At 39.7% G+C, this 25,066-nt stretch overlaps 1 protein-coding gene and 1 non-coding gene across 4 annotated transcripts in view; both read left to right on the top strand.

The window, feature by feature from the left end:
* The first annotated feature begins 2,418 nt into the window (after positions 1-2,418).
* Positions 2,419-25,066, top strand: part of Slc35f2 (solute carrier family 35 member F2) — a 60,131-nt gene continuing 37,483 nt past the window's right edge. Inside the window, exons 1-2 of one of the 3 annotated variants that reach the window (XM_078046948.1) lie at positions 2,419-2,940; positions 8,985-9,162. Coding sequence is in view for 1 of the 3 variants with exons in the window: in XM_078046947.1 (XP_077903073.1) it covers positions 2,831-2,940 (110 nt within the window). In the remaining 2 variants the exon portion in view is untranslated. Of the gene's footprint in view, positions 2,941-3,238; positions 3,379-8,984; positions 9,163-25,066 lie in introns of those variants that run through there. The other 2 variants (XM_078046947.1, XM_078046949.1) reach the window with 2 other exon arrangements.
* Positions 6,011-6,117, top strand: LOC120890240 (U6 spliceosomal RNA). The gene has a single exon (XR_005734481.1). It is a non-coding gene; the product is annotated as a U6 spliceosomal RNA (small nuclear RNA).

Here is a 25,066-nt window from a genome sequence, read left to right as displayed (position 1 = left end):
TGCATGAGGCACTGGATTCCATTCTCAGCACCACATAAATATAAAGACATTGTGTCCACCTAAAACTAAAAAATAAATATTAAAAAAAGAAAGAGGGCAGCTATTCCATGAGTAAGTGGGGGGCATAAATGTAAGGGTGGCTTGATTGTTAGTAGATGAGAGAATGTTTTGCCCTGAGGTCAGCTTATAAGGAAGGGCCTTAAGGAGGGTTTACATGTTTGCTCAGCCTTAGGGTAGGTGAAAGTACAGAGGCCAGGAAAGGAAAGGAATTTTACCAAGAATTTTGTTTTGGTTGGTCAGTGGAGACAAACATTTCAGCCAATCATTTGTGAGATAAAAAATAGTAGAGGAAAGGGAAGAGAGGGAGGGAGGGAGGAGGTGGGGGAAAGGGAAGTACTGAGGATTGAATTGAAGTAAATTATATTACATGCTTGTATAATTATGTCAAAAGAACTCCAATGTTATGTGTGTGTGTATGTATGTTTGTATGTGTATATACATATATAATATAATATAATATATGTAAATTATAGTATATAAGATATTATATATATATATATATATATATATATATATATGAAAGAATTTAGAAGATCTGAGGCTCACCTTGTCCCAAAGGGACTTTATGGGTCTTATAAAAATCATATGGAGGACAGGGCTGGGGTTGCAGCTCAGTGGTAGAGGGCTTGCCAAGCATGTGTGAGGCACTGGGTTTGATCCTCAGCACCACATTAAAATAAATAAATAAATAAATGTATTTTAAAAACTCAGTCTTCATTAAAAAAAAAATCACATGGGGGTGTTTCTTTGTACTGTGTTGTTTACAGGAACTCAACAGTGTGGGAGATTTTTAAGCCATAACTATTTTCCAGGAGCACAGGGCTTGGGTAAAATTCAACATTGTCAATATGCAGGATTTAATGCGCTGGGGCTTTAGAAAAATGAGATCCTATTAAACACAGTTCTGATGTCCTCATAATGCTTCATGATGTGGTTGTTTCATACCATTTAGTTAGTCCTTTATGGATGACTTAGTTTTCAGGGGTTTTTCCTCCATTTCACTTCAGCAATTTACACACACACACATACACACACACACACACACACACACACACACACACAGAGTGGGGGGCAGGGGGAACCCAGGGGCCTGGAACATGCTAGCAAGCACACTACCACTTACCTCTATTTCCATCTCTTTCTATTTTTATTTTGAGACTGAGTCTCACTAAGGTGCCCAGGCTGGTCTTGAATTCCATCATTCTCTTGCCTCAAGTTCCAGAGTTCCTGGGATTATAGCAGTGCACCACCACACCAGGTTCACTTCAACATTTTTTAAAATAAATCATTTCTTTTAAACTTTGGGGTTTCAGCTGGTCCCTGTGACACACCCAAGTAATCCTTGCGCATCCGGAGGCTGAGGTAGGAGGACCAAAAGTTCAAGGCCCTCCTCAGCAAGTGGTACCCTCAACAACTTAATGAAAGCCTGTCTCAAAATAAAACGTAAAAGGAGTGGGGTTGTAGCTCAGTGGTAAATCTCCCCTGGGTTCAATCCCCAGTTTAAAGAAAAAAATCAAGCAATAGAAACAAGCAAACAAATAAACAAGCAAAATAAACTTCAGGGTTCCTGTAGTTGGTAAATTTGGAATTCCTGAAGCTACATTTCATCTTTCAAAACGTATTTATTTATTTTTTTTAAAGAATCTTTTTACAGAAAACTGCCCATTCATTTACACTTCTTAAAAAAAAAAAATATATATATATATATATATATATATATATATATATATCTTTTTTTTTTCCTTGTCTTCCACCTCTTCCAAGGAAGGAGGTGGTGGGGTGGGTGTGGGGAGTGGGGAACAAACAGTATCAACACCTTTTCTTTTGTCTTCTTTTTTCCGGAAACAAGGACTCCAGCAGACTTACTGATTTCCTTCTGTTTGGGAGAGCCTGGAACTTTCCCACCCTAGGCTTTAGTCTCTTTTAATCCTTAATCCTCCGGGGTCCTGGGGAAGCATCGGAAGGTGTGGCCCTGGCAGCGGCATCCTGGCTGAGCGCCAGGGGTCGGTAGCGTTTCCCTCCCTGGCACCCCCAAGACAGCTCCGAATGCTGCAAGGAAAACCTAACGTACCAGTAAGGAAAGAGACGTGCCGAGCTCCACGCCACAAAGACACATTTCCAGGATCTTTTAAGGATCTTACCGTTGCTTTGCAAGGAAACACACACACACACACACACACACACACACACACACACACACACACACACACACACACACCTGAAATGTCCCTTTAGTTCTTTCAAAGGGGCTGGCTATCTTCTATAAATCAGAGGGAGGAGACCGCGAGATAAAGGGAGAGGTCAGTCGGTCCTGCTAGTTAGCGAAGTTCAGGTAGTTACCACCTCTGTCTTTAGTGAGGACACTGTGGAGCCAGTCACAATAACCTCGGGTCACCCCATTTGCTGATTTGAAACAAGGAACCATAAAAACCTGAAAGGCATATTAGGTGCCACAAAACACTGAGGCTCGACTGCCAAGGTGAAAAAAAAAAAAATCGCCCTTTCTCCTGCTGCTGCCCCCGTGGTGCCAGGTTGCAATCTGCAAATGTATTGTCTGGCCCTTGGGGCTTGACAGTTAATGATTTGTCGCGGAAGGAGCCCGACCGAGGAGCGAGAGGGAAGCGAGCGAGCCAGCCGGCGAGCGAGCTAAAGAGGTAGAGCCAGCGCAGGGCCCGAGCTCAGTCCCCGCCGGCTGCACAGGCGCCGCCTCCTGTCTTCCGGGCCCCGGCACTTCGTGGGGTTCCGGGCGCAGGACAAGTCAGGGGTCCCCATGGAGACAGAGTCGCCGGCGAGTACCGGCACCCCGCTGCCCGGCGCGCTGGGAGAGGCGGGCGCGCTGGGTAGCCTGCTGCGCAGGATAAAAGGCAAACTCTTCACCTGGTGAGTGGAGGGAGCGCGCGGCGGCGGGCCCGGGAGGCGGGAACCGGAGCCGAGCGCGGGCCAGACCGCCTGGCGACCGGCTCGCACGTGTCTGGCAAGCGGGGAGGCAGAGGTGGCGGCGGCTTGGACTTTGGTTCTGGGCGCTCAACACGAGCACCAGGATGTTGCGCTTTCACCTGGCTTCCTTAGGTACTTCTAGCCCCTCCCTTGGCGCTCTCTTAGGTCGTGGCACTGCATTTCAGAGGATCTGGGTGACATTCACCCTACTGGCATTGTTAGGTCGTGTCCCCGGTGGCCTCCCGGCGGATGCTGTGGAGAAGGGGTACCCATCCTCGGGCTTGGCAGGTGGATGAGTTCCACTTCTGGCAAGGCGCCCGCATTCCTTCTGCCTCTGATCCTGTCAGACTGGGGGCCGTGATCTGCACTGAGTTCACCCAGGTAACAAATCCAGGTTAAGTTTAGTATGGCAGAACAGAACCTGCCTCTTTCTTGGGCCCGAAGCTAGGTGACATGGCCACCTCCGGAGCTGGAGTCCAGGGAAGGCTGTTTCTGGTGTCACTCCCGCTCTGAGGGAGAAATGTTCTTAAGGAGCTGGCAGCGACTCTGGGGAAAGCATTTCTGTGGTTACTGGAGGACTTGCATTCTGGAAATACAGATAACCCAGGACCTAAATAATGAAAGCCATTTATTGAGCATTCATTCTGCGCCAGGTATTGTGCATAGCAATTTGTATGGATAGTATCATCTCATCCCCCCCAGTAGGAGATAGTGCTATTGTTATACCCACTTTGCAGATGGAGAAACAAAGAAGGCTAAACAATTTGGCTAGGACCATTAAATGACCTGTAAGGAGAGGTGACCGTAAATTCTGATCTAAACTGCACCTTAAACTCTCCTGGCCAGGCACCTCCTAAAATGAGCATTTGATTTTTATCTTTTCCCTTTGGAGATCCTGAAAGCTATATTCTGAAAAGCCATACTATTTCCAAAACTAGATCAATAAAGGTATATGCATTCTTGTCATATAAATAAGTATAGTTTTAAATAGATGCACATGTTTAAAGGGGACATTGGGTCAAAAATCACCTTGTTTCTAGCCGGGCACTGTGGCGCATGTCTGTAATCCCAGCAGCGCCTCCGAAGGCTGAGGCAGGAGGATCGTGAAGTCAAAGCCAGCCTCAGCAACAGCCAGGCGCTAAACAACTTAGTAAGACCCTGACTCTAAATAAAAAACAAAATAGGACTGGGGATGTGGCTCAGTGGTTGAGTGCCCCTAAATTCAATCCCCTGTGCCCCCCATCACCTTGTCTCCTAAAAGTTGTGTATATCCTGATAATGTAGCTAAAAGTGCTCAGCTCTGAGGTAGTATAATGGTATGGCCAAGGACACATATTCTGTATTCAAATCCTGGCTGGGTAGACTTGAGCAAGTCACTTAACTTCTCTGTGCTCCAGTTTTTTTTTTTTTAATTTGTAAAATGGAGATAATCATAGTAACTACAGAGGCTGAGAGTGTAGCTCAGTAGTAAAGTGCATGCTTGGCACATGCAAGTCCTTGGAATCAGTCCTCAACACCAAAAATAAAATGTAGTAAAAACAAACAAAAACAAAACCAAAACAAATCAAAACTAAAAACTAAACAAACCAAGAAAACAAAATTACCTCCCAACCTCAGGACAGTACTTACCTTGTAGTACTGTGTGAAATTTAGTTGGGTGACTATACATGGCTACACAGGAGTGGGCACACAGTCTGGTCATTTCAGTGCCTGCATAGGTTGTTGTCACCATTAGTTCTCTCCATTCCTGGGTGATGGGAAAGTGCCTGAGGTGATTGCTCCAGGAGATGCCTGTGGCCCTGAGGCTGGGCCAGATTATATAGCAGATTTCAGTTTAGCAAGATATAATAAGTAGCAATAATTACATTAGCAATTCTCCTAATATTCTCACATTTTCAGAGTCCTGGTGTGTTTTACACTTAGAGGCTCTAGTAGCCCATTTATTTATTTATTGTGGTCCTGGGGATTGAATCTAAGGCTTTGTACATGTTGCTTTACCACTGAAATACACTCCCAGCCCTTTTAGTTTTATTTTGAGACAGGCCTTGCTAAGTTGTCCAGGCTGGCCTTGTGATCCTCCTGCCTCAGCCTCCTGAATAGGTGGGATTCAGGCATGTACCACTGCACCCGTCTAGTTACTTTTTAAATATGAGATTTCCTCTGTCTCCAAATGTACTTCCTTTTTTCTTTCTTTACTTTTTTTTTTTTAACTTTCTTTACTTTTGTCTGGAGACTTTTTGCATTTCCAGTGGATAGAGTTCCTTAACAGCAGGAATCATATTATTTTCATTTTTATATCTCCTACAACCTTTAGCACACAAATGAATGAAAGAATGAATTGGAATTGTTCATTTAGGTTTTTGGTCTTACCTATGCCAAACATCTAGGCACTTCAATTCTGGATGGCAATTTTGTCCAACCTAGTGACTAACTAGTTTAGTTTAGAGAATACCTATCTGTGGTGAGGGAACTATGGGGATGCAGAGCAGTTCGTGAATGGAGATGATGTGTTACCATCGTATGGATAGGATGCAAAGGGATTGGTTTGTAATTGCATGGCTCTTTTCTACTCCTTTTACCAAAAAGTGGTAAGAATAGCCCTTTTAGCAACTGGGTACCAAATACAGAACAAAGTTGGGGGCCTAGAATTCATTCTGTTTTCATCATGAGAAGCATGTATTCTAGGTGACCCCAACTCTTAGCTATCTGCCTCCCTAAGGTACAAACAGCTTTTCTCTTTGATTAAGAATTTCAGGTTGCTCATTAAGTTTATGTGTTAGGATTCATGATAATGAGTGCCACATAGTCCCAAAAAAGCCTCTGCTCTTAATTTTTACTTTCTTTTAAAATTTTTTTTAACTCTTTTTAGTTGTAGTTGGACACAATACCTTTATTCCATTCATTTATTTTTATGTGGTGCTGAGAATGGAACACATGCGCATGCTAGGTGAGTACTCTACTGCTGAGCCACAATTCCAGCCCCTAATTTTTACTTTTTAAAAATATTTTTTAGGTGTTCACTTTGGCAGCACATATACTATAACTGGAACGATACAGAGAAGATTATCATGGTCCCTGTGCAAGGATGACACGCAAATTCATGAAGTGTTCCATATTTTAAAAAGTCTATATATTTTTATTTGTCAACAGACCTTTATTTTATTTATTTATATGCATTGCTGAGAATTGAACCTAGTGCCTCACAGATTCCACCTAGTGCTCCACCACTGAGCCACCACCCAGCCCTTAATTTTTACTTTTGTCATTTATCACTATCAACTCAAATGACCAGTGCTGTAACAAAAGTCTGAGTGCCCAGAAGCACCTGAAGATGCTTATTATTTAATTGTATTCCATCAGGAGGTTTACATATTGTCCCATGGATTCTTTTATTTATTTATTTATTTTGATTAGAGGAGAAAGAGTTTTTATTGTTGCTCTGGGTGTGGTGGTGGAGAGCTGATGGCCAGGCCTGGGTGAGTCCCTCCAGGTAACTTTAAGTAGAGGGGAAGGGATGTACCCCAGGATGGAGAAATCGTGGATCACAGAACCCCTGTTGATTGCTGTTGTTCGGTGCACTTCCATTAGGCTGTTTTATCAGCTGCTTGGAATGAGGAGGCAACTTCTCTAGGTTGTTGCCCATTAGCCCAAGGAGCTTGGAGCAGGTGGGTGGAGGAATGATCACTGGCTGGACAGCCTGACCTGTTTGGTTAATTTCTCAACCCTCTGAGGAAATGTGAAAGGGGCAGGCAGTATCTCTCCCCATGCAAATCTAGCGGGCCTTCCTTTAGGCCTCTGGTTGCTCCGCCTCCGGCTGTAGTCCTCTCCCGCCTCCAGACCAGTTCTAGACAACCTCTGGATTCTTCCTGCTTTCCTTCATTCCTTTTTACATGTTGATTTGAAGGAAGCAGCAATGGCTGCCAGTGCTTGTTCTCCGTTTTGACAACACTTCCAGAATATTCCCAGATTCCTTCTCCTTTTCGAATCCTTACCTTCACTACTTCAGTGCAAGCCTTTATCTTAATCTCTTACTTGGACTCTTACAGCAGCTTCCATTCACATGACCTGCCTTCCTCCTCCCCAGTCCTCTGACTTCCCAGGATCCAGAGTGATAACCAGCTAAGAAGAAAGGGCACCAATAGTTGTCACTATGTGAGAATTCACCATGTATCAGCTCTCCTACTTACATTTCATCAATCCTGTGACACTCCTATAAAATATGTTTTTTTTTTTGCTTTTTAAAATTTTTTACTTTATTTGTTCTAAGTAGTTATACATGTCAGTAGAATGCATTTGACATATTGTATACAAATGGAGCACAACTTCTCATTCCTCTGGGTATTCATGATAAAATAGGTTTTTTAATCCCACTTGACAAGAGTAGGTAAGTAACTTGCCTAGGACAAATGGCTGCTGCAAGGCAGAGCTGAGGGAGTGTCATTTGATTCCAAATGCAGACTGTCTCTACTATTTCCAGCATCTCACTGTATCATATTCAAGTGGAAGCTTCTTAGATATTCCTCACATCACCTACACCAGTGATTTGCAAACTGAAGGTGAGGCTCTTGGGGTTCCTTAGGGTTCACCATGGGGGACCAATGGAAAATTAGGAGTTTGTGTGATTCTGGGAGGGCCTCTGGGGCTTCCACCAGATCTGCTGCTATTGTCAGTTTTATAGTTGGGCTTTTAATCTGTCCAATTGGGCTGTGATAACAGCAATACTATAGACTGGGTAGTTTATACACAACAGAAATTTATTTCTCATAGTTCCGAAGTCTGGGATGTCCAAGATCAAGGCTCTGGCAAACTGGTGTCTGGTGGAGGCCCACTTCCTGCTTCATAAAAGGCTATTTTCTCACTGTGTCCTCATATAGCCCAAGGGGCCAGAGAACAATCTGTTGTCTTTTTTATGAGGGCACTAATCTTGATCATAAAGACTCCACCCTTACTGCCTAATTACCTCCCTGACCCTCTCCCACAGCTACCATCACACTGGGGATTAGGTTTCAACATGGATTCTGGGACGACACAAACATTTAGTCCACAGCTGTGTTGTCTGAAGAATGATTTCTATAGCTAATAGGGGTCTGAAAGCCACTGGTTACTGGAAAGAGCTCAAGTTGGTGCTGTAGCTGCTGGCCCCTCCCCTCCTGCTGTCTCTTCTTTTTCCTTTACCTATTATTTTTTCATTTTTTTTCTTGAACTCGGAATTGAACCCAGAGGTGCTTTACCACCAAGTTGCATTGCCAGCATTTTTTTTTTTTTCAATTTAAGGCAGAGTCTCACTAAATTGCTGAGGCTTGCCTTGAATTTGTAATCCACCTGTCTCAGCATCCCGAGTTGCTGGGATTACAGGTGTGCTGCACTATGTCAGTTCATGGTTGTTTTTTTTTATTGTGATAAAATATATGTAACGTAAACTTTACTATTTTAGCTGCATTTATGTGTGCAATTCAGGGGCATTAAGTACCTTCACAGTGTTGTGCAACCATCACCAATGTGTATTTCCAGAACTTAGTCATCCTCCCAAACTCCATAGCTGTCAAACAACTCTGTGTCACCTCCCTGCACAGCCCCTGGTAACTCCTGTTCTACATTTCATGTCTGGGAATTTGATTTCTCTAGAAGCCTCACATCGGTGGTGTCTCATCACATTTGTCCTCTTGTGAGAGCTTAAGCTTTTTGGTATGAACCATAAGGGCCCCATCACCAGCCCCTCCAGGCTCATATCCCAGAACCTGCGTTTCTCACTTGTGTTTGCTCCTGTGATTGCTCCTGTGCATGCAGTTTTGCCCTGTGGTCCCCTCCTGGGTTGCTTTTGATGTTTGACCTCTTCTCCTGGCATCCTAAAGAATCTTTGTAGACAGCATCAAGTTGGAAAGTTGTCTTTGCTGAATTCTTTCAATTTCTCTTCACAGACATCTTCTTTGGGTGCCCTTCCTGTCTGGTACTATTTTTAACTCATCATTGCCCTTACCGTATTGCAGGGTGAAATGTAGTTCTCACCAGCCTGCCAGTGTACCTTCAGGTAGAGGCTGCCATTCATCTTGGAACTTCCTGCAATACTTTGTTCTTGGCACAGACCTCAAATGACAGCAGTTCTTTCCATTTTGGAGGTAGAATTGATTTCAAGGAACAGTAAAAACCTATTTGCAACTAGATTTGGTAAGTAAGATGTATAAGTTAGGACTGAAGTAAGATTAGGCTATTTCTGGGGAGGAAATTTCAAAGCTGTTTCCAAGGTAAGCACATACATGGAAAATGGGCTTGTGTCTGTAAGTTTTGGTAAGTTTATTAAAGGACTCTACAAGTTTCTTATGTTATTATTTACTGAGGATCATCAGGAGGAAATTATCATTTCACACAGGTCAATTTCCCAAATAACTTCAAATTTACTCTTCTAAGCATTAAAATTTACTTTTTAACCCAATTGAACGGCAGCATTTATGTAATGGATTTCTCACTTCTGCTAAATCATTCGTTCATAATTTATTTATTTATTTATTTTTGGCAGCAGCTCTCCAACACTTAATTGGTCTGTACTGAACAACTCTCCAGGGTAGGCCAAACCATTTAATTACTTAGTGGGTCCATTTGCAACAAATCCTAGAGATTTTGCCAAGAAAGAAAAAAATAAAACATTATTTGAAATTCTTCATGGCATGTTTAAAATATATAGCAGTAGTCTTTTTCATAAATTGAACGTGATGCTATCTCTTCTTGATTCAGGATCATCATGAACTTGATTCTGTTGAGCGGCAATAATATGCTCAGGTGCATTTAAGTGAATTACTTATTTTTTTCCAACTTTTTCTCCCAGCTTGTCAACATATGATGTGTGTGTGTTACTAAGCATATTTGCAGAAGCCTGTATTCTTTCTAAATTATGATTTCTAACCCATTAACACTATAAGAACCAGATAACTCAGTTCACTTACTGTGAAAGTGTGAATAGACTCTGAATAAAGACTTGAATGGTTTTCATTTTAATAAGTTATAGATGTTTTTAATCTGCAGATCTTGGGATGTTTATTTTGGGTGGTTACAGGAGTCTATATTAATTGAAAGTCACCAGGAAAAGTGGTATGTCGCAAAAACCTGTGTCAGTTATTGATAACAGAGACAGATTTTATGAGACTTACGTGAAAAATCCATTTCAAAACTTCTTTCTAAGGCTCGGGTTGTAGCTCAGTTGTAGAGCAGTTACTTAGCATGTGTGAGGTTCTGGGTTCCAGTCTCAGCACCACATATAAATAAAAAAAATAAAGGTCCATTGACAACTAAAAAATAAAAAAATTAAAAAAACCCCAAAACATCTTTCTAAAATATGGGTGTATTTATAAAACAAATTGATTCAATTTCTTAAGTCCAAGTCCTTACTGCAAATTTAAGGCTGTTTTCATGCTGGGTGTAGTACGTCTTCCCAGAGAATTATTAAAACATTTCTGCTCTAGAAGAGCTTAGGATATACTTGGGGAGAACAGCATTTTCTAAGTTTTTCACAGTGGAATCAAGTGAGAGATAAAAATAATAATAAAAGTCAAACTTGATTAAATTGGACTTTGTGCACCTAGAGCACCCACACCATTTCAGGATTTTGGGGGTGGGAGAATTAATTCATGTAATCCTTCTGCTAACTTTCTGCAGTCAGCATTTTAATACTATAATTGCCAGCCCCATTTGACATATGTGGAAGCTGAGGCAGAGAGGTTAGATAATTTTCCCTAACAGGATAAGTCATACAGTAGTGAGGAATGCAACCTGGTATTCAACACTGTTCTCCCTGTTTCTTGAGGGATGCACAGCAACAACAACAACAACAACAACAACAAAAAAAAAAAAAACCAAAACAGTTCTTGGGCAATCTTATCCCAGGCTTGCTCTGGGCTATTTGTGTCTCCAGTGGGACCAGAAAGATGTACATCACAGGATAAATAAGAGTATCTTCCTGGAACATCATTTGACTAATTTTTTAGCCTCCAGTGCCCTGAAGTGGATTAATCATAATTCCTGGCTCATGACACACTCCCATTGTTGACCCATGTTCCAACCACCAGCCCTAAAACTAGGATTTTCAAGTTTTGTAAAACTAAATTTACATGCAGATAATCCCTCTTCCAATCCCTTACTCTTCAACCACAGATCATCATCATCTGGAATCCTCTTATTTTCATATAGTTTTGTATTTCTATGTATGTCCACAAAGGGTTCCTGTCGTGATTTTAAACTTTATAGAAAGGGTACCATGCTGTGTGTAATCTTGAGATCTCTCCTCTAAATCACATTGCTGAGATTACTCCGTCTTGTTGCATGGTGCTGCAGAACAGTCACTTTTTCTCTGAATAATATTCTTTCTGTGAGCACATCATTCTCCATCCATTCTGTTTCTGGGCATTTAGAAGTTTCCAGGTTTTTCACTCTTGTGAACAGGACACGCTTTTTGCACATTATATTTATATTAAACAGATCCCTCTGTACACTTTTCTGTGAGTTTTAAAGACACCACCAGAGGGCTTGCAGCAGGTTTACCACCCAGGCTCTTTGGCTTCCCTTGGAGAGTGGAAGTTCACTGGGGAAGTCTGAGAGTATGAGCGTTGGCTGGATGAAAGCAGTGGAAGCTGACGTAGGAGGAGGAGTGTGACAGTGTTTCGGATCTGAGGCCTGTGGGGTGTTGAAAGGCTGGATGACTCACAGGAAATCTCCCCTCCGCCTCCGTTCCTCTCACTGGGCCAGGTCCCCAGGAGCTCTGTAGGTCAGTTTTAGACTCTAGTTTTTTTTCAGGAGCCTGGGTGGTGTTTGATGAGTGGATTAGGTCAGTTCTTTGAGAAATCCAGCTCACCACTGGCCTAGGAAAAAAGAGCATTTATCGCTTTACAGGATCAGGAAAGGCCACACTGCCACACCACAGGGAGACCAGGGAAGGAGATGGATCCGGAGACCAAACCACTCCAGGGTTCTTTCTCTCTGTCTCTCTTTGTTCTTCTCCTTCACTGTTGGCTTCATTCTCCCAAAGGCAGGCCAGTTGTTATGTCTTCATTTGAATATTACATTTTCTAGTTTAAGTCACACAAAACAAAACAAAACAAAAAACAATGGAAAAGTCAAGTTTTGAAAACAATTTTTGCTTGGATAATCCATGAAGAAGTAAGTTTAGATGTTATGACAGTTAAACAAAACTTCTTATTCGGCCTCAATGGTCAGACAGTATTAAGGATTTTCTGGGATATGGCTTCTTGGCTGCCTTTGAGAGCAGGGTTAGTCTGTTCTCAGTTCTTGTGCCAGATTGGGGTGGGTAGAGAGGGGGGAGTTGTGTCCGTCCCAAAGACATAAACACTTGTAATCCAGACTTGAAACAGCAGTGCATTTACGATTCAGTAACAATCCCACGCTTCCTAATCCTGCCCTCCCCCCATCCCTGCACCCACCTTTCCAGCCGCACTGGAGCTCCTGTGTGTCCACCTGGGTGCTTCTTATGGAATTCACAGAGAGGAGTCTGGGGAGAGGGAATATTCTGGAAACAGAGGCAAAATCCTTCACATACTGCCCACAGGATAGGACTCCCCTCCCTGAATCTAGATCTACAAAAATAGAAGGACAAAGAGAAGACTATCATAAATTGATTTTATGGGATCTGGAGCTGTAGCTAAGAGGCAGAGTGCTTGCCTAGCACTTGTGAGGCACTGGGTTCGATCCTTAGCGCTACATAAAAATAAACAAATAAAATGAAGGCATGCTGTCCACCTACAACTATAAAATAATTAAAAAAATTAGACTTTATGGCTTCTTTCCTTCATTAACTTTGCAGTACTGGAGATTGAATCCAGGTCACTGAACCCAGCCCTTTTTATTTTTTATTTTGAAACAGGGTCTTCCTAAATTGTTGAGGCTCGCCTCAGACTAGTGATCCTCCTGCTTCAAACTTCTGAGTGGCTGGGATTATAGGTGTGCTCCACCTGCCTGGCTTTCTTTCTTATTTTCATCAGAACACCCTTTATTAAATAACTGTAGAACATATCATCAAATGGGTTGTGCTAATCAGTGCCCATTGTTAGAGATGCTGGAGTATTTTATATCAGTTCATCTCCCTATGTAGTATAATAATCCTCAATATTATATATTTACTATTATTAATATTATGAGAGAGACATTGTATGGACTGGCAAAAATGTAGATTTACTAATTCTCTGACCTTGGATAAGTTAATTCTCTGAATAGCCGAACCTCACTTTCTCAACAGTGTAACTGTGCTAATCATCCCTATCTCATGAGAGTTTTTTTCTCCTTTGATACTCAGAATTGAACCCAGGGGTATTCTACCAATGAGCCACATTCCCCAGAACTTTTTATTTATTTATTTTTTATTTTGAAACAGAGCTTAGAGGCTCACCTTGAACTTGTGATCCTCCTGCCTCTGCCTCCTCAGCTGGGATTACAGGCATGCTCCACTACGGCCAGCAAGTTTTTGTGAGATTGAAATGAAACATCATATATAAGCACTTAGTATGATCCTGGCACATAATTACTTTTATTAAGCCACCTCAGTTTTGTTGAGATAAGATGAAAGTGTTTTTGAATCCCTAATGGATGTAAGTAGTGTTTTTGCCATATAGCAGTGGTTATGAGCTCTAATGTCACACTTGGGTTGTTTTCCAGATTTTATCATTTGCCTGTTGTGTGATATTGGGTGAGTTGTTTAACATCTCTGTGTCTTGGTTTCTTTATCTATAGATAGCAACAATAAATGAATTAGGACTGTGAAATTGTTAGCATAGTGCTTGGAATATAGTGCATAATGACTATGAGATGTCATTATTATTATTATTATTATTATCATCATCATCATCATCATCATCACTATCCTCATTCTACTGTTACTAGATATTTTGTGTGGCTATGTGTATATGGGGAGAAGGGGTAAAAAATATTCCTGACACAGTTTCTTTATTTATAATCTGGTAAATCAAATGCAATATGTAAAACTTCACAGGAAGAATGTAGAAATGGGAAAAAGGGTTATAACCAAAATGCCATAAGAATTTAGAGGTTATCATTCTGGTGCTATGCACCTTTTTCTTTAATACTTATTTTTTAGCTGTAGTTGGACACAATATCTTTATTTTACTTATTTATTTTTATGTGGTGCTGAGGATTGAACCAGGGCCTTGTACATGCTAGGTGAGTGCTCTACTGCTGAGCCACAACTCCAGCCCCTGCTATGCACTTTTATTACTTTTATTTATTTCATTTTCTTAGCATGGCAGAAGGGAAAGAACACAGGCTGTAGAATCATATTTAGATTTTGAACCTAGTGTTGCTACTTATATGTCATATGAACTTGGTTAAGAAACATAAACTTTGGCAAAATGCTACCTAGTTTGTAGTATTATGTGAAAACACAGTAAGTTCATATGTGTAAGAGGTCAGCACAGTGGCTGGTACTTTCCCTTCTTCCTGTATAGGAGGTGGGAGAGCATTAACAGGTTTCCCTTATTCTTGACTATCTAAGAATCATGCAGGTCATACTGTATATGAAGAAATCACTGGATTTATACTTTTACTTTTTTGGTCTGCATAAAAGTGGTTTAGTGCCACTTGATGGCATGGTTTTATCTTTTCCCTGGCAAACGATGAAAGTGCTTTAATCCAGGGTGATTCCTGATCAGCTTTGCATGCAGTTATTTAATGGACTTTTTATTTGATGGGATTATCTTACTAGTGAGGAAATTCACTGAGATTAATCTGAATGGGTCTAACATTATGATTCAAGTATCTCATACATTATTGACTTAGTGTGCTAGTTTTCCATTGCTTTCATAACAAATGCCTACAAATAGTGACTTAAAACAACACAAATTTGCTGGGTGTGGTGGTGGACATCTATAATCCCAGCTACTCAGGAGGCTGAGGCAGGAGGATCTCAAGTTGGAGGTCAGCCTCAGCAACTTAGTGAGACCCTGTATTCTGATAAAATTTTTTAAATAAAAATTAAAAAGGAGCTGGGGATGTGACTCAGTGTTAGAGTGCCCCTGGGTTCAATCCTTGGTACCACATACACACATCCAAAAAAAAAAAAGAACCCACACATTTATTATTTTATAGTTCTATAGGTCAGAAGACCAACACAGGTCTCACTAGGCCAAAATCAAAATGTTGGTGGAGTTGCATTCTTTTTTAGAAAAGTTAGAGGAGAATCAATTTGTTTGAGTTTTTCTAGCTGCTAGATGCTGCCTGCATTCCTTGGCTCATGGCTCCTTTAGATCTTCAAAGCCAGCAGCTCTCTGACTCTCTGACTACACTTGGAAAAGGTTCTTCCTTATAAGGCTCATGTGGTTAGATTGAGTTTACTTGGATAATCCAGGATGACCTCCCCATCTGAAGCTTTTTCATCTTAATCACATTTGCAAAGGACCCTTTGTCCTGTAAGTTATCCTATTTACAGGTTTGGGGAGAGGACTCGGCTGTTTTTGGAAGGCCAATATTCTCCCTCCCAGAATTAGTGATAAAACTTAAAATGGCTCCAATAAAAAAAATAGCTTTAAAGCACAAAGAAAGAAGACTACCTGGGTGTTGGTAAAAATGAAGCAATAATTCATAAAATGTCAAGGAAACATTTTCTCAGATTTTTAAAACCCCAACTTTTCACGTTTGAAATAATCAACCAAGAATAATTGATACTGACTCTGCTCAAGTTGTACCATAGGTTTGGAAAAAATTAGGAAACTCCTAATTCCTTTGGAAGAGTTGCATCTCCTTGTTCCGGTCATGCTGAGGACTGCTGCTCCGGCTGCTGGAATGACACTTCCCACATCTCTTCTCTTGACCTGAAAAACTTGTCCTCCACTACTTCCTCCTCTTTAGTTTTTCTTCTTCTCCTTCTCCTTCTTCTTCTTTTTTCCCCACTGTGGATGGAACCCAGAATCTCACACTTGCTAAGCAAGTGCTCTACCTCCCAGCTGCATCCCCATCCTTTTTTTAAAAAAAAAATTATTTTGAGAGGGTCTCTTTAAATTTCCTGGGCTGGACTTGAACTTTTGACTTCCTGCCTCAGCCTCTTGAACAACTGGGATTGTAGGAATGCACCACCATGCCTGATTTACTCTGTAAGTCTCAGATGACGTATTACTTCATGAAATACTTCATGAAAATCTCCATGAAATCCCAGATTAGGTTGGATCCTATCCTACCCGCTCATCTCTTTGGGCACACTCTCCATATTTGTAATGATGTCTTCACTGTTCTTCTTCTCTGTTGTATTATGAATTCCATGAAGACAGGTGCTTTATTTGTCTCTATTCCCAGAGCCTGGCATAGTGTTAGCATCCCTCTAGGTATTAAGAAAGTATTGCTGAATTGAACTGGACATCATTAAAGGGATGACAATAAAAGTCACTGTGGGTATTTGAAGTTGCATTCTAGGTTTGGACTGTTTCCACTAAACAGACAAGGAAAATTCTCCCATATTCCAATCTCTCTGTAGAAGACTTGCAGTGAGTGCTATTGCAAAGGCCTCTTCTGAAAAAGTGCCAGGAACAACCTGGATTTGAGTGTTCCCGAAATAGTCCAGCTCTCAGATAAGACTGCATTTACCAGGTGTGCCCTGTCTATTCCACAGGTGCAGTTACCTTCAAATATCTCCACTGGCTATTTGCTCTTTCTCCACCTCTCTCTCCATCTTTGTTTGCAAGTGTGTGTTTTTAAGGTTCAAGACATTGAATGGTTTAGACCCTTCAACTAGCATCTATTTGATTTTCTGTTTAACAGTAATTTTCTAGAGGATTTGATATTGATAGCTTCTGTCTTATTTTCAGTGGGATGATATCGTGATGATTTAAAGTTGCCAGGGATTGCAGAAAGTTGAACATGTCAGTAGTGTGGGCAATATCTATTAAACTGATTAAAGTGTGTTAGTATATATATATTTGCATGCAAAATTCAGATAATTATAATCTTATAATAACTGAGTCTGTAGTTATTATGAAATGCAGTATTATAGATTGTATGAAAAATATTATACCAAAGTAGTGTTTAATGATTAGGTAAAAGGTCAGGCATTTATAAAAAGAGAAGAAATCAGTATGATCCAGCCTGTTATTTTTGCACCTTCATTCATTTTTATCAGTTCTTTGGTTGGAGGAAACAAAAAAAAGATAGATCCTTTAGTTTGGAGTTATTTTAATAGTTTCGTGTAGGAGGAATGTGGTTAGCAAAAGCACTCTACTTAGTGCCAGTGGATTTGAATTTTGTACCTGACACTTTCGAACAGCGTCAGGTGACCCATTCAGCCGCTCTTAGCTTTAGTTTCCTTGTGTATCATCCTGCAGCATTGGTGGATGGATCAAAAATCAAACAAGGTAGGGTATAGAAAAGTTTCTGTAAACTATGAAGCACTATAAAAAACAAAGTATTCTGATGGGGTCCATTAGCATGAATGTGATAAATAAATAATACCTGATGATGATGGATGCCCTACTGGCAAATCCAGGGAGCTTTAAGTCAGCAGTTTGGAAACCTTTAATGTCAACGGAGAATCACAGGGTAAGAGGAGGTGGAGGGGAAACAAGAGGAAGGTGAGCTGTGAATCCAAGTTAGCCCAAGGATTCAAAGTGAGGAGTGAGGAGAAGTCTTCGAATGTTATAATACTGTTTTCTCCTGGTCCCTTTACTTTGCTAGTTTTTTTTTTTTTAACAAAGATTTAAAAAATAGATTTCTCCTTGTTAGAAAACTTGGTTCACATGAAATGGATAAAGAAGACTTACCAGATTCTGTGGTTCTTTAAGAAGCAATCAGGTAATTTGATCCATTCATCAGTGCATCCAAGTCATTGATCTCCTACCCCTTCTACTAGTATCCTTCAACTCTAAGCCTTCTCTTTTTTTGGAATGGGGGTGTTACTGAGTATGAACTCAGGGGCATTTGACCACTGAGGCACATCCCCAGCCCTATTTGTATTTTATTTAGAGACAGAGTCTCATTGGGTTGCTTAGCACCTCGCTTTTGCTGAGGCTGGCTTTGAACTCCCAATCCTCCTACCTCAGCCTCCCGAGCCACTGAGATTTCAGGCAGGAGCCACCACTCCCAGCTCTAAGCCTGCACATTCAGAACAGAATGAAACAGTTCCAGGAACTAACAGTGTTGGGAAAGCCAAAGTTTGAAGATTGTTTTCATTGAGAACATCCTGAATTACAACTAAAGTGACTGGATGTAATTCAGTGGGTTTCTTGCGGGATCTAGACCCACACTAGGCTTGCTCTTCTCTGCACTTTTGTTGTGTTGAGAAAAATGCTGCAAGACTGGTTCACTGTTTTCCCCTCTTCTAGTCTAAGAAGTACAGTATGATATATTGTGAAGATTAGTAGAGAAAAAAAATTGCTGAAATCAGGGATATCTTACTACATTATTCTGTAATCACAAATATAAGAAAATGTATTTGGCCTAACAAAATGTGTGGGGTAATTTTTTAGAAAAGCTTGCTTTGTTACTTCATTAGATGCTGGACTATGTGAATATGCTTCTTGAGTTGTAGATAAGGCTGACATCTCGATCTCAGGATTCCTGTTCCTTGATGGACTTCCTGTTCCTTGTTTGGAACTTCAGTTAGTTCACTTGAGGGTGACCAGGCTCTGGAGAAAGTACTTGGGCTATTCAGACTTACATTTATACTTGAAAACAATTACTAATGTACTAATTAATGAGAATCGACCCTGTTAAATTTGAAGCTGGTCATAATAGGATCCTTCCAAATAAAAAACCAACATAAGAAATGTAAGATCTGACACATACACATGCACACACACACACGCACACACACGTGAAATATGAGATCTGAAGTTTCTTGGTAAATCTAGAACAAGGACAAAATAAATTATATGACCTCCTCACTCCGAAACCTTTTCTTCTACTCTTGATATCTGTTTTCCAAGAAGATGAGAAGTATTGGTAGCGGAAAAGGACTCCACAACTCTAAGAAAAGTCCCCCCCCCCTTTTTTTTTTAATTCATATTACCCAGCATATCAGATCACTATCACTCTGTCCCATTTCACTATACACTATGACTTATTTTACATTTTATTTTTAATTTATTTTTATGGTGCTGGGGATTGATTCCAGGGCCTGGCCCATGCTAGGCAAGCTCCCCACCACTGAGCTCTACCACAACCCCCTACATTTTTAAGTTGAATGCTTTCTAATAGTCATGTATGGGTTGGCACATTTCTAAATTACACTGTGGAATGGTTTCTTCTTATAATCCATTATAATTTCTATTTATAATCCATTTGCTATAGATGGACTAATGGGCCTTCAGAAAGGCCAGCTTTCTTTGTTGACCTTTTCTTAACCTTTGCAGCAATTCAGCCCATACTAATTCACATACAGGATGAACAGAGATGAAAGTAACATAGTTTCTGCCTTCTAGGAGCCTACAACCTTACTTGGGGAGCCAAATACACATAGGAAGGAGAATTAGGGGAGACACTTTATAGTGGATCAGCAGTCTTCATGTTTTTCCTTCATCATAAACCTCATTTATTCATTTTTTTGGGCCAGAAATCCTGTTTTTTAAAAAATCTTAACACTTTCTCCCATAATTGCATTTGTTAAGTACTAATGAATTAATGTTTCCCTCTGTCTCTTAACTAATCAGAAACTAGGACTTCTCCTTAACAAAAGAAAATGAGTGTTACCACACTTGTTGGTATAATTATAGCTAGTAAATATATGTGATGCTTTGGTGTGTCTGAAAAACCTTACCATTGAAATGTTTCCTTTAAATTTTTTTTTTTTTTATTGTGGGAATGTTGAAATAAAAGTAGAGGCTGTTCCCTCTGATGTACTCATCACCCAGTTTTAATAAATGTCAGTAACTCATCTTGTGCCATTTATACCTCTGCACTTCCTCCTTCCTTGATGGTCTTAAAGTAAATCTAGGCATCCGATAATATTATGCATAAGTATTCATTTCTTAAAGATAAAGACTTAAAGACATAATCATAATCCTGCTATCTCATCTAAAAATTAACAATAATTCCTTAATAGCAAACAGCCAGTTCATATTCAAATTTCAGTTGTCTTTTGTTTTGTGGTACTGGGGATTGCATCCAGCACCCACCCCACACTGCCCTGCACTTTTTTTGAGGCATACTCTTGGTCTTGCTGAATAGCTGAGTCTGACCTTGAATTTATAATCCTGTTTCAGCCTCCCATGTTGCTGGGATTACAGGCCTGTTCTACCATGCCTCTGGCTCATACATTTTTTTTAATGGTTTGTTAAGTCAAGGTGCAAGTAAGTTCCACACATTGCAGTGGATTGTATTACCTATATATTTTTCTCTCTGGAGGCTTCCTCCTTCACTTTTTTGCTTTTGGTGTATTTTTGAAGAAACATTTTTTTTGTTGTTGTTATACAGAGTTTTCTATATTATGGTTTTTGTTGATTGTGCCTTTCTGGTGGATTTACAGTATTTTTTTCTTTTTCACGTTTTTTAATTGGTTCATTATAGTTGTACATAATGATGAGATTTTTTGCTGCATTTTTATATATGCACACAATATAACAATATAATCTGGCCAGTATCACTCCCCAGCCCTTCCCTGCTCCGTCCCCTCCCTCCAACCCCTGGTTCCTTTGTTCTAATGATCTTTGATTTATGAGATCTGTGACCTTTCTTTTCCCTTTCCCTCTCTAACTTCTGCATATGAGAGAAAACATGCATCCCTTGACCTTTGAGTTTGGCTTATTTCACTTAACATAGTGGTCTCTAGTTCCATTCATTTTTCTGGAAATAACATAATTTCATTTTTCTTTATGGCTGAATAAAACTCCATTGTGTATATCTATATATAGCACACTGTCTTTATCCATTCCTCTGTTCATGGACACCTATGTTGGTTCCATAGTTAGGCTATTGTGAATTGTGCTGCTATAAACATGAGTATACACGCGTCACTGTAGTATGCTGACTTTAATTCTTTGGGATAAATACTGAGGAGTTGGTATAGCTGGGTCATATGGTGATTCTTTTGAGGAGCTTTCAGACTGATTTCCATAGTGGTTGTACTAATTTACAATCCCGCCAATAGTGTAAAGTGTCTGTATTTTCTTCATATCCTCTCCCTCATTTATTCCTCTCTGTATTCTTGATGACTGCCATTCTGACTGGTATGAGATAAAATCTGTGTAATTTTGATTTGCATTTTTCTAATTGCTAATGATTTTGAACTTTTTTTCATATGTTTTTTGGCCCTTTTTATTTCTTATTTTGAGAAGTCTCTTTAATTCACTTATTAATTGGATTATTTATTTATTTTTTTGGTGTAAAGCTTTTTAAGTTCTTTATATATTTTAGATTTAAGCCTCTGTCAGAGGAGTACTAGCAAAGGTTTTCTCCCATTCTGTAGGGTCTTTCTTCACATTCCTAATTGTTTCCTTTGCTGTGCAGAAGCTTTTTAATTTGATGCCATCCCATTTATTAACTCTTGGCATTATTTCCTGAGCCTCAGAGGTCCTATTAAGTAAGTCTTTGCCTGTGTCTATATGATGGAGTGTTGACCCTATGTTTTCTTCTAGGAGTTGTATAGTTTCTGGTCTAATTCCTAGGTCTTTGATCCATTTTGAGTTGATTTTTGTGCAGGGTGAGAGATAAGGGTCTAGTTTCATTCTTCTACATATGAATAACCAGTTTTCCCAGTACTATTTGTTAAAAAAGCTGTTTTTTCTCTAATTTATATTTTTGAAACCGTACTTTTTTCTTAGAATAAATATTTCCCTCCTCAACCCAGATTGAATTTATTGAATTCAGAATATATCACTGATCTATATTCCCAGCCCATTTCATTTTTATTTTGAGACACGGTCTTGTTAAATTGCCCAGATTGACCTCAAACTTGTGATCCTCCTGCCTCAGCCTCTGAGTCACTGGAATTACAGACGTGTGTCATGCCTGGCTAATTCCTGAATTCTTTGGCAGCAAAGTCATAGATACTGTAGTACTACAGTAGTCATCTACATTCATAATTGAAGGAATTGTTAAATTTTCAGATCATGTTACTGAAAATAAGGATGTATTTTTTTTCCTAATGAAGTATATGTTCCCCAGACTATTTTCATGGGCTTGGCTCATGCATGCCAGGTAAAAGCACTTGTGATTGTATTACTGGTGAGAATATTTCACAGGTATTGTGTACTGCCATTAGGAAGCACTTAGTGTTTGTTTTCTCTTTTTGTTATGTTAGTAGCTATTGACATTTATTATCCAAATCCATTTTTTAAAAATTAAGACTTATAAAGTGATATTCTATTTCTATCATTTAAAGAATTTTTCTACAAAGATTAAACTCGCTTTCATCAGCTCTTTGAAATGTACAGGAAAAGGTAGGGTAAATGTTTCATCTTTCCCTTTATTTACTATCATTTATTTATTTATTTAGGGTACCGTAGACTTTTAACCCAGGGGTATTTACCACTGAACTACACCCCCAATCCATTTTATTTTTCATTTTGAGATAGGGTCTCACTAAGTTGCTTAGGGCCTTGCTAAATTGCTGAAGCTGGCCTTGAACTTGTGATCCTCCTACCTCAGTCTCCCAATTGGCTGAGATAACAGGATTGTGCCTCCACACCCTTTACCACCACGCTGGCTTATTTACTAGCTTTTAAAATTGGTTCTTAAGCATTTTCCGAATTCCAGTGAGTTTTTTTTTTTTTAAGTATTGCTATTACTAACTAGTGGATTTAAACATATTTGAGGTGTGTGAGTCCATTGCAGTTATTCTTATCATACTCAGAATATCTTTTTGTCATGTATTTGGTAGTTTTCTTGTGCTTTGGTATTGATGGTCCAGGCTTGTTTTGTCACATTTCCTGCCCTAGGTCTGAAATCAGCTATTCTCAAAGAACCCTACCTCTTTTCAGTGGGAGGTAGTACTTGGTCACCATGATATGGGTTCTATGGGTGTTCATAAGTCAGTGGGTTGGTGTTTGTTTCAGGGCTTTTCAGTGGACAGAGGTGGGAAATATGAATAATTATAGAATATCTCATGAGTTAATTCTAACTTTTAAGTTCAGAATTATAGGGTCTTAACCCATTTCGTCAGTCTTAAATCTTCATCTCCTTTTTCCTTAACATTGGTACATCCATGTAATTTCTTATTTATTTTATTCCACAGTATTCACACACAGTCTCATAATAATAGGAACACGATTGCCAAACAGTTTAAGATGTCTTACAGTTCTTTTTGTTCCTGTGGTGTGTATTTCTGTTAGGAATGTACTGTTAAATTAGCATATGTTAAAGTCACTTGAAATAATTCCCCTGTTTTTTTTTTTTTTTTTTTTTTTGGTACCTGAGATTGAACCCAGGGGTGTTTAACCACTGAGCCACATCCTCAGCCCTTTTAAAATATTTTAGCTTAGAGACAGGATCTCACTAAGTTGCTTAGGGCCTTACTAAATTGCTGAGGCTGGCTTTGAACTCTTGATCCTCCTGTCTCAGCCTCTCGACCTGCAGGGATTACAGGCCTGTGCCACTGCAGCTGGCCTCCGTTTGGTTTTGCCACCAATTTAAAACATCAAATTCATTTTTAATTTAAGTTTTTAGTTAGATATACCTTAAAAGTTTATTTTAGATAATCATATTGTTTTACAGTCTTTACATGGTTCCAAAGACAAATCTAGAAAACAAGATATATTTAGATATCTTTTACTTTGCTCCCTTCCAACCTTATGAATAACTTTAACTTTTAAATTTTAATTTTTTAATTTTAAAATATTAATAAGACAGGCCGGGTGCGGTGTTGGACGCCTGCAATCCTAGTGGCCCGGGAGGCTGAGGCAGGAGGATTGTGAGTTCAAAGCCAGCCTCAGCAAAAACGAGGTGCCAAACAACTCAGTAAGACCCTGTCTCTAAATAAAAAGAAAATAGGGCTGGGGATGTGGCTCAGTGGTTCAGTGCCCCTGAGTTCAATCCCCAGTACTCCTTCCCCGCTCCAAAAAAATAATAAGCCAAGTGTGGTGACACACGCCTGTAATCCCAGTGACTCTGAAGCCTGAGGTAGGAATAGCACAATTTTGAGACCAGCGTCTGTAACTTAGTGAGTTCCTAAGCAACTTAGACTGTCTCAAAAAAAAAAAAAAAAAAAAATTAAAAGAGGGGGTCTGGGTTTGTGGCTCAGAGGTAGAACACTCACCTAGCATGTGTGAGGCACTGGGTTCAATCCTCAGCACCCCGTAAAAATATAAAATAAAGATATTGTGTCTACCTCTAACTAAAAAATAAATATTTTTAAAAATAAAAATATAAATAAAAAGGGATGGGGATGTGGTTCAGTGGTTAAACATCCTAGAGTTCAGTCCCCAGAACCAAAATAAGTAAATAAATACATAAATACAAAACTAGTAATGAATTATAGATAAATATTAGTATTCTGTTTCCACTTAGCCCCACATTTGCTTCTTTTATTTAAGTGCACCTGGCAGTTATTTTATAGCAGCGTATAGAAATTTTTGTCTTATTTCTTTTTCTTTTTTTTTGCCCTGTATCATAGCTGTACAGTACTGCTTTGTGTTTACTACTTCAGTCCCTTGTTGGACATTTAGGTTTCTTCTTTAGTCTTGCTATTACAGTGTTGCAGTTAATAGCTTTGTATATATACTTTTTTGTATTTTTGATGACATAGCTTTGGGATGGGTTCCTAGAGATAAAATAGCTCAAGTTGCCAAAAATTGCAACTCCCTCCCTCTCAATAGAGATTGTTTCATTTTGCATTCTTACCAGCAATGGTCAGAAGTAGTTTTAGACTTCCTGAAGTTTTATAAAGATCCCCAACAGTACAAGGATTGCTGTCACTTCTTTCAAAGGGTGCTGGGTCTGAGGTCTCTCAACCTCAGAATTGGAAACATTGCTGTAAAGCCTTGTTGGACATTTGCTACTCAAAGTGTGGTCCAGTGACTGGCCACATGGGCATCACCTATGCACTCATTTGAAATGCAGAATCTCAAGATTGTCTCCAAATGCATTGAGTCAGAAGTATGCAACTTAACAAGAACTTTAGGTGATTCATATCACATTAACA

Source organism: Ictidomys tridecemlineatus, chromosome 4 (assembly GCF_052094955.1).
Source record: "Ictidomys tridecemlineatus isolate mIctTri1 chromosome 4, mIctTri1.hap1, whole genome shotgun sequence".
NCBI classification, from domain to species: Eukaryota; Metazoa; Chordata; class Mammalia; order Rodentia; family Sciuridae; genus Ictidomys; species Ictidomys tridecemlineatus.
The sequence above is the reverse complement of the archived record's forward strand: the minus strand, read 5'-3'. Positions and strand labels throughout refer to the sequence as shown.